The sequence below is a fragment of the Penaeus chinensis genome, chromosome 9 (genome assembly GCF_019202785.1).
Source record: "Penaeus chinensis breed Huanghai No. 1 chromosome 9, ASM1920278v2, whole genome shotgun sequence".
In the NCBI taxonomy this organism is placed as follows: domain Eukaryota; kingdom Metazoa; phylum Arthropoda; class Malacostraca; order Decapoda; family Penaeidae; genus Penaeus; species Penaeus chinensis.
Window position 1 is genome coordinate 23,678,735 of NC_061827.1, and position 10,000 is coordinate 23,688,734.

At 35.0% G+C, this 10,000-nt stretch overlaps 2 protein-coding genes across 5 annotated transcripts in view; one reads left to right on the forward strand and one right to left on the reverse strand.

The window, feature by feature from the left end:
• Positions 1-7,528, forward strand: part of LOC125029025 (SH3KBP1-binding protein 1-like) — a 20,694-nt gene extending 13,166 nt beyond the window's left edge. For 2 of the 3 annotated variants that reach the window (XM_047618746.1, XM_047618748.1), the window contains exons 11-14: positions 161-347; positions 513-609; positions 1,223-1,407; positions 2,238-7,528. In XM_047618746.1, the coding sequence (XP_047474702.1) occupies positions 161-347; positions 513-609; positions 1,223-1,407; positions 2,238-2,611 (843 nt within the window). In that variant the 3' untranslated portion in view covers positions 2,612-7,528. The remainder of the gene's footprint in view (positions 1-160; positions 348-512; positions 610-1,222; positions 1,408-2,237) is intronic. The other variant, XM_047618747.1, reaches the window with a different exon arrangement.
• Positions 7,529-7,660: 132 nt separating this feature from the next.
• The window catches only part of LOC125029028 (optic atrophy 3 protein homolog), a 27,685-nt gene continuing 25,345 nt past the window's right edge, over positions 7,661-10,000 (reverse strand). For both annotated transcript variants that reach the window (XM_047618751.1, XM_047618750.1), the window contains one exon: positions 7,661-9,036. In XM_047618751.1, the coding sequence (XP_047474707.1) occupies positions 8,926-9,036 (111 nt within the window). In that variant the 3' untranslated portion in view covers positions 7,661-8,925. The remainder of the gene's footprint in view (positions 9,037-10,000) is intronic.

Consider the following 10,000-nt stretch of genomic DNA (forward strand, 5'->3'; position numbering starts at 1 on the left):
TATAGTAGGAATGAATATTTTCACAAAATTTACTGTTAAAACATTTGGTTTATTAAAGCCTGTTCACAATATTTTATATCTGTATTATACATTATATATATAATAGACATTTGCAGACTGTTCATATAATTCTGTGCTGTAATTTTGTCATGCATTACAGGTCACTCTCTCGGAGAAGCTCCTTATCAGTGTTTGCAGCGAATACAACCATGTTCGCACTTGGTCTGTTACAAGGTTTAGGGGCATGATCTCTACTCAGCCTGGGTCAACGCCTCTCTCTTCTTATAAGATTCTTACAATTGATGAAGTAGATCCCAATATATATTATGCCATTGCTAATGATTGTGGTAAGTAGTTGTGTTTTGCTGTTAGTCTTTTCCAGCTTTTAAGAATTTGACAGTAGTTTAGTTTCCTTTGAATATTCATGTATTATGTAATTGTTTTATTTGTATTATATTTTTTTTTGTTTATTATATATGATATATGCTTACAAGAGTATAATATTTTTCCAGGGCCTTATGGTGAGCAAGATGATGAACAAGTGTTTATCCAAAAGGTAGTCCCAGACACTGACCAGCTTTTTGTTCGTCTAGCAAGCAATGGGAAAAGGTAAGGCTTTTTGCATTCATTATAAAATTGAATGCTTTTAATTTTATCCACTCTCATGGTTTTTGTATTTTTTAAAGTATTATGCTTGTGTAAACTGACCTCATTCACCCTTTACACATTAGATTGACTGTGTTAATGTGTATTTTTTAAATTTACTTTAAATTGGTAGAAAATATCTTTTCTGGCTTTAAGACAAGAATACAGATCAAGGGAGAGAAAATGTCTTTAATGTTCATTTGAGCTTTTTTTAAGGGTCTGTCCCATGGTGCATTGAGGATGGCCAAAATGTTCCAGTTAGATGAGCTATGTTTGGGTTGCACATTATCATCATCTTTTTACATTAATTTTTTGTCATCCCCTTAAAGGGTTGAATGAAAAATATATAACTTGTACCTCTTTATTTCAAGGAGACCTTAGAAAATATCTTTGTAGTTTCTTTTTTCTTTTTTTATTCATATGCACGCACAAAAAAACAACTATGAATATTTGTCTTTATTGCAGATGTCCACAATAAAGACATTTCACATTCATTTAACTCTTTCAAGACTATAAAAGTAGTATCATTAAAGATTTACTGTTGCAGTAATACAGTAACCTGTATGTTTCTTTCCAGAGTATGTGTCATTAAGTCAGTGGACAACACAACCATTAGTGGCTTTTGTGTGCACGAGTGTGAGGGAAGCAGCCGAATGGGCTCCAGGCCTCGCAGATACATATTCACAGGCCATTCAAATGGGGCAATACAGATGTGGGACCTGACCACAGCTTTGGAGCTGTGCAATAAAGGTAGTGATGCAGGTATGGTTTCTCTTATTATTATGATTGTTAATTTGTGATAATTCTGGCATTTCCTTTTTCTTGATGTTCTTCTTAGCCAATTATTCAACTTCTTGTTCTTCATCCTTTTCATATTTTTTTTCCTTATCTTTTTCATATCAATGAATTTATCTTCTTTCTTTTTTTTTCTCTTGCTTTCCTTCCTTATTTCCTTCCTTCCTTCCTTCCTTCTTCCTTTTCTTTGCTTCCTTCCTTCCTTCCTTCCTTCCTTCCTTCTTCCTTTTCCTTCCTTTTCTTCTTTATTTTCTTCTTCCTCATCCTCATCTTCATCTTCTTTTCCAACTGTTTTTTCTTTTTCCTCTTCTTGATCAATTATTTTTCCTCTTCTTCAATTCTTTTTATGTTTTATTCTCCTCATCTTCTTCTTCTTCTTCTTAATCTCCTCCTCCTCCTCCTCCTCCTCTTCCTCCTCCTCCTCCTCCTCCTCCTCCTCCTCCTCCTCCTCCTCCTCCTCCTCCTCCTCCTCCTCCTCCTCCTCCTCCTCCTCCTCCTCCTCCTCCTCTTCATCCTCCTCCTCCTTCTCCTCCTTCTCCTTCTCCTTCTCCTTCTCCTTCTCCTCCTCGTCCTCCTCCCCCCTCTGCCTCCTTCTCTTCTGCCTCTTCTTCTTCTTCTTCTTCTTCTTCGTCCTCCTTCTCTTCCTCCTCCTCTTTCTCTTCCATATTCCTTCTACTTGCCTCTCTCCTCCTTCTTCTCCTTCCTTCTCCTTCTTCTTTTTTCTTTCTTCTTTCTTCTTCTTCTTCATTGTTCTTTTTCTCATCAGAAATATTTATAGTCCCAATGTCTTATTACAGGCTTGGGCATCAATGGAGGCCCTGAACCTTCTGAGCTTCTCCGCCTCCTGGATGTGTGTGACCTGAGTAATTCCTCATGCACTACGCCGTGTCTTTCCCCCTCACCCCTCACCCCAGCCAATGCCCCTCCCCCCCACCAGCGCCCATACCCCAACACTGGCCACCTCCACCACACCTCTGGCCCCTCCCACCTACAGCAACCCAGTGCAAGCTATCTAGCAAGCCCCTCAACGAGCAGCAGTCCCCAGCCGCACCAGGGCCCCCTCCTCAAGCCTGCCAACGTTGCATTCCTCTCCCATAGCCAGAGCACATCAAGCCGGGGAAATCAGGCTAACTCCTCCAATGAAGACGAGGATGAGGGCACGGCTTGTTGATGGTTCAAGACAGATATTGTGGCGATTGTGGCTGAGAAGATCAGTACGTGAGTGTTTTACCAAGAGGCAGTGAGAGTGCCTTGTGTGGTGAGGGGGAATTCACTATGTGGGGAGCCATAGTGTATATATCCATTGATGGGGATTCGTACTAGTGGGGCTGATTTTTCAATGTATTCTTTACATTGGAGTGGAGGGAACTTTGTGAAGCAGCGTTTATCTATTAACTTCTTAAGTGACTAGACAAGAGCTAAAAGGATGGGTGTAAGACAAAACCATTTTTTTTTTAATATTTGGGAAATATGGGTTTTCAGCTGAGGTTCAGAGTCACAGTAATTGCAAACTGCCATATTTTTCTCTCATTTCAAAACGGTAATAGACAGATGGTGCATATGCTTCAGATGTTATTTAGTGACATTTTACCTTTTCCATTAATTATGCATCCAAAAGAAATTAGATAATAAATCATTAGTTATAATGAATGAAATCATGGTCACAAAGCAGCATGTTCTCTTAGTAATAGGTCCAAGGCCACACCTTTTAATTTAGAGAATGTTTCAACATAGGTATCAACTGTTTTTTTTTCCTTTTTTATATGATTCATACCAATTTTTACAGATTCTTAAAAATGCTAAGAAATATTCTCAAGCAGGGGAGGTTGTACAGTCAAGCAAATAAGTGACTAAGCAAAATTCAGAAACTTTTAGACAGCACAGAGGTGTCTGGCAGCTTGAATCATTCAAGAATAAATGAGAAAGTGGTATGACAGAATTGCTTGTTAATTTTAATAGTACATGTACCATTTTAATGGTATGACAGTGGGGTTCTACCCCCAATGATTTTAGGTGGCCATATTTTTCTTCAAGTTATTAGCTTTATTTTAGTATTGTATTGTTAACTCTGTCTGCTTTTATGCAGTGTATGAATATTGCAAATTTAATTTTATTGATGCACACTGAAAACGCATGCTAATATCTTGTATGAAAATGAAGGACACAAAACTAGCCATCCACAAAAAAAAATCTGAATTATCCATATAGATAATCAGGTGTTCCATGATATTTTGTCGATACTCATCCAAAATCAGTTTGCATTCACTTTATCTCATTAAAGTATAAAAGTTGACACATTAAGCAGGAATAAATAATTATATAGTCATATTTTTCATGATAAACTTCTCTTTATAGTGATGTAGGAAAATGTGCAGTGAAATAAAGTTGCTAGATGATACTTCTTTTGAATGAAAATCTTTGTAAATCATGCATGTCACTTATTTGGCCAACTGTACTTTTGAGTATTAGAATGTTTGATAATTCACAAATAGCTTTATATATATCACTGGTGAATATTCAGAAATTTGAAGGTGCACTGCAAATACTAAGCACAGGCATCAAACTGACTATTTACATTAAACTACTCATAATTTACATAATCTTATGAATGTTTTACAGTACCAGTACTTGTAGTCATTACAATGATCATAATTTTTTAATGATTATAAGCCAGATATTTAGATAGATGTACTGGGCTACTCATTCATTTATTCATTTCCAGATGTCTGGACCTTTTATATTTGTACACATTTTTATTTACCATTTAGGGAAATAGAAAAATGCATTGGGTGTTGGTTCATTTGTCACAGAGGCATTAATGATGCAGGGAAATGCACATGGGTCATTATTTAGCATAGATAGACCCACTGTCAACTAGTTACAAACCAATACTAAATCAAATCCGTCTAGAATATAGCCGTAGCCCGCAGCCTTCAAAAGTATAAATGAACATTCAAAAGTTCAATCACCCTTGAGATTCTTTACAAAGAGAATGAATGTGTTAGATATGTGTATTTCTTTGTATTTGTGTATTCATGTGATATACATATACTGTATATCTGCAGTATATATGCACAAGAGTAAATGCCAAATTATATGATTACATGTACAAGAATATGATATCTGCAAACATGATGGAAGTTGCATTTCCTCTGTTTGTATGTCAGCCAATGAGAATTTAGCATGTGTTAATGGAATATAGTCCTTTGAACTCCACTTTTCCAAGCCAAAGCACATGCCACAGTTCCCAGTGCAAAGAGAGACAAGACAAAAACTGTTCAGATGTTTGAAAGGAGAATTCCAAGTACAGTATTTTAGTAGTTCACATATTATTTAACACAGGGATATGTAGACCTCCCTTATAACACTCAAAAAGGCAAATAGTAATGTCTGTCAGGTTCACCTTTATGTGAAAGATTCATTTTTTATATTCAAGCTGGTATAGTCTTGCACAGCTGTCAAGTGCCAAATGTTAGAGTGCTTATGCTTGATAGACAGTAGTTTGGCGCATATAGTTAGATACTTGTAGGAAAAGAGGCATTTACCCATCAGAGTTGTGATTTTGAGCTGCAGTAAGTGAAAGACTTATCCATTCCTGGTTCTGCCTTTCAGTTGTAAGAAAATTAAGGGTAACATTGTTGCCGCTCTTGAAAAGTAGTTTCTTCCTGTTCGTGCATGAGGAGATTATGATTTTCACTCTGAATTCATGATTGTTCCATAGTATTTCTTTCCATGGAGGAGCAGAAATCATCTAGGGAAATGAAAGTGGTAAGAAAGAGAGAAGAAAAGCATACATATACACATATGACAAGGCCACACACTTATAATTTATTGATTTTGGTTAGTTTGATTTAAGCCAACTTATGTATTGTGCATTGAGATGTATATAGTTACTATACACTTATACCACCTTGATATACAGACAGTCTGTGATGTTGCAGCACTCAAACATAATTTCTGCTTCATTCTATTTAAAAAATATATACATATATATAAGGAAAAACTGAAGATATTGCCACAAGGAATGTGAGTACTTCAGTCCAAGAAATATATTATTTTTCCTTCATAAGTCTTCATATGACAAAAGAACTTTAAAGTTAGTTTAAAGAGAGAGAGAGAGAATAACTTGGAAATATTTTTTGAAAGTCACCATATCAGAAGTAAGTTTTTGAGGAAAATCGCATTGAAGTTTATCTGAAAAGCTCTCTCTAGATAGATCAGTGAAAAATGTAGGTAAGAAAAGTAGATGCATTTCCATGACAGTCTGGTGGGATGGCATTTGCACGTATCCTACACTGTGTGTTTGTCTTTCATAAGGGCTATGTTGCTATGGCTTTAAGATTAAACATAGTTGGGCATTTCTTCTTCCAATTTCAATGTCTATTCCATACTCTTGCCTTTTTCCCCAATTTTTTTTCTCACCTGTTACTCTGTTTCTTTTTCTTATTGATTCTCTTGATCTCACTCTCTGGTGTAAGAAAAATCGGAGATTATGGTATGTGAGATACAGTATCACTATGACTGTGAGTACTGTTGTAGTAAGTAGAAAAAGAGTCATTGTGAATTTTCCCACTTACCTGATATATGAACATAATGTGCTCTATGTAAATATTTCTTATTTTGAGCTATAATATTTTTCTTCTTCTCATTCTTTCTTTTATTTGTCCCATTATTTTTGTTTTGTAAAATAAATCTTACCTTAGATATTGCACTATATGGGAAATTAAAGATCGTGGGTATTCATACATCATCATTGATATGCATAGCAGCATATGTCTGTAATACATGTCTCTTTGTATGACATGTTTTGAATAATCATGATGTGGCAAGTGAATATTTGTTGAGAAACTACATGTGTTTTTCTATTATTATTGTAAGCCAAGAGGTGAAATCATTAAATGGTATAATTAATAGGTTATACTTATTTGAAGGTACACAAATATGTTTAAAAAGAAATACCAAAACAAAAACATGTAGTTTTAAGAAGGAATAGCTAATTTGGGAATGGAAATTTTAAGGATGAAACCCAGAGATGAGACTTTAACGGAGTAAACTTGACATATTTGTCTTTCAGATATTTTAAGGCATGATCAGTGTTGTATTTATTACATGATGGAAGTTTTCTGTATATACATTTTCTTTTCTTCCTCTTCTTCAATTGTGCTTTCACAGAACTCCCTGTTTCCCTTTCCAGTTTCTTCCTTACTTTTCTAAATCTATTTTCTGAATACGGAAGTTTAATTGGGTATGCAAAAGAGAAGTGCAATAACTGTTTTATTTTTTAATTTAGGAGTTTAAATTTTGAGGTAACAGTGATACTAAAAGTTTAGGGTAGTTCGATGAAATATTTAAAACATATATTTAGCAGATATTTTATTTTTATTTTAAGTTTCATATGCAAACTAGAATTGTGATTTATTTCAGTGTAATTTTCTCAGCATTTTCTTGTTTGCTTTAATGCAAGTTTATTTTGATATAATTCGGTAGCATTAACATGATCTCTTCTACATATTGTAAGACATATCACACTATATTTAGAATAGACAAGTTTTGTCTGGTCGTCTCATGTGTATTTTCAGTATTAATTTACATGTTAATAAGCATTTATTATATGCTGTTACACACTTATTCTTTTCTTTTTACTTCTCTTCAGTTAGCAGAGCTTTAAATGTTGAGCTATTTTTATTTGTTATTTTGTAAGTTCAACAGCAAATGCTTTGTTTTTATATGTAACATTCTTTTACACAAGCTCAAAATATGGGGTTATTTTACTTCAGGTTCAATATATATTTTTCTGTTTTAATAATCATTATGCATTTCCTTGGTATGAATGTAATCTTTATTCAGAATTTATTATGATTCATATTTTAATGGCATAATTGTGGTGTATTTTTTTTACATATACGGATTACATGTAAAACAGGGTAATACATTTGTTAATTTCACAAGTGGAATAACTAAAGAAGCTTAAAAGGATAGGTTTTATGTTGTAGTATAAACTCCTTGTTATTTGTATAATTAATGAAAGGTTTTGTACTGTATATATATTTTTTCTTTGTTATAATGAGTAAAAAATTATTTCACTGGATATCTCGTGTTTGATTCACTCATACCTCAGAATGTCAGCACAGAGTACTATGTCTTTACAAGAATTTGGGTATCAACACTTCCATCCACCCCGACCCCACCCCCAAAAAATCATTAGGTGAATAAACCTGCATTTCAGAAGATCTTTTTATATACAGACACTTAGTGTATATACACTAGGATATTATTACAAGTACAACCTATATACAAACTATTTCACAGTGCATGAAGAGAAACTGATATCATAAACAGTTAGTACCTAATAAATATTAAATAACCTTACAAACTAATAAAGTTATTTTACTTTTGACTCAAGACTTTTTCTTTTCAATATGACATTTTAATTGTGACCTTTTAAAATTTTTACTGTTAAATATTAAATTACCTAATAAACTGATAAACATTTTTTTTCACACAAGACTTTCTTTTTAATTTAATAAAGGTTATAGTATATATTGAATGTCCAAGTGAATAGCTATATCAGAATTTGTGCTTGGATTTTAATTATATATATTACTTTTTTTAAGACACATGGAAGATTCAGTGTTCTTGTCAAATCCCCCCCCCCCCCCCATGAGCAAATAATGGGGGGAGAAAGAAAGAGAGAAAAAAAAAAAAGTGCATTGAAGATAATATCAATTTAGATTACATTCCAGCACAAATTCAGCTTTGAAAATGCTTTCTTAAGTTTATGAAGTTCTTTTAACATTTCATGAAGATATTACCATAAAAAAAACACACACCATGCTCTTGAGTTTTGTGTACTAATCTTCATTGCACTTCTATTCCTGAGCATCAATAAATAAATTATGAATATGCATTTTGAGCCTTTCAACAAATATTAATTTAACATTTTTGGTATTTATCGTTTTACTATGTGTTTTTATAAATAATCTAAAGTTATTCAAGTAAAAGCAATTTACTTCTTGTCAACATTGTTCGTCAAAATAAGACAGAATGAAACAAATTGGAACATTCAAATTATGATAAAAAGTAGAATTGTATTCTAACAAAAATCTATTTTCATCTGAAGAAATATGTCAGAAAATAAATACTTCACAACCTTTTTTTAAATATCAGCATGATTTCACTATATGAAAAAGTGACCAAGATATCTGGCATTATACCAATGGTTATCATCATCATTATCTTTATCTTTCTTTCTTTTTTAAATACTGTTAAGACATTCTCTGTTGGGTCTTCATCAAATCTTAATCAAAACAGATTAAAAAGTATCACTAAAGAAGACGAAAGAAAAAACTCTATATGTACACCCTTAAACAAGTCTAGCTAGAAATTTTGTTCTTTGCCTCCACCAGGGCTCTGGTGAGGTTCCCACTGCTTGTATCACTAAAGAAGACGAAAGAAAAAACTCTATATGTACACCCTTAAACAAGTCTAGCTAGAAATTTTGTTCTTTGCCTCCACCAGGGCTCTGGTGAGGTTCCCACTGCTTGCTCCTCCTGCTTGTCCTTCGTGGGCCTTCATTTGCAGGGTTGCTCCTTGTATCTGGAAGGGAGAAGGGACTGGTTAAAGGTAGGTAGGGGGAGGGTTAATTGTGTATTTGCAGTAGATAGTGGTGCAGGTTGGTTTGTGGTGGTGGTAGCTGGTTGCAGGTGGTGTAGATGGTGGTGGTAAGTGTGGAAATGGTATTAATGGAGAGAGAGGGAGAGGGAGAGGGAGAAGAGGGAGAAGAAGGAGAAGGAGGAGCAGGAGGAGGAGAAGGAGGAGCAGGAGGAGGAGAAGGAGGAGGAGAAGGAGGAGAAGGAGTAGAAGAAGGAGAAGAAGGAGGAGAAGGAGTAGAAGAAGGAGAAGAAGAAGAAGAGGAGAAGAGAGAGGAGAGGAGATAGAGAAGAAGAGAAGGAGGAGAGAAGAAGAAGGAGTAGAGAAGGAGAGAAGAAGAAGGAGGAGGAGAAAGGAGAAGAAGGAAGGAGAGAAGAAGAAGAAGAAAAGGAGGAGGAGAAGAAGAAGAGAAAAAGGGAAAGAAAGAAGAGAAGAGAAGAAGAAGGGAGGAGAGAGAGAGGAAGAGAAGAAGAAAAAGAGAGAGAAGAAGAAGAAGATAGAGAGAAGAGAAGAGAGAGGAGAGAGAGGAGAAGGAGAGAAGGAAGAGAGAAGAAGAGGGAGGAGAGAGAGAAGAGAGATGAGGAAGAGAGAAGAAGAAAGAGAGAGGAGAGGAGTAGAAGAAGAGGAAAGGAGAGAGAAGGAGAGAGAAGAGGAGAGAGAAGGAGAGGAGAAGAGAAGGAGAAGAAGAAGAAGAAGAGAGGAGAAGAGAGAAGAGAGAAGGAGAGGAGAAGAAAGAGAAGAGGGAGAAGAAAGGAGAGAAGAGGAGAGAGAGAAGAGAAGGAGAGGAAGAGAAGGAAGAGTGAGAAGAGGAGAGAAGAGAGAGAGGAGGAGAAGGAGGAAGGAGAGAGAGATGAGAGAGAGAGAGGAGAGAAGAGAGAAGAAGAGAAGAAGAGAGAGAGAGGAGAGAAAG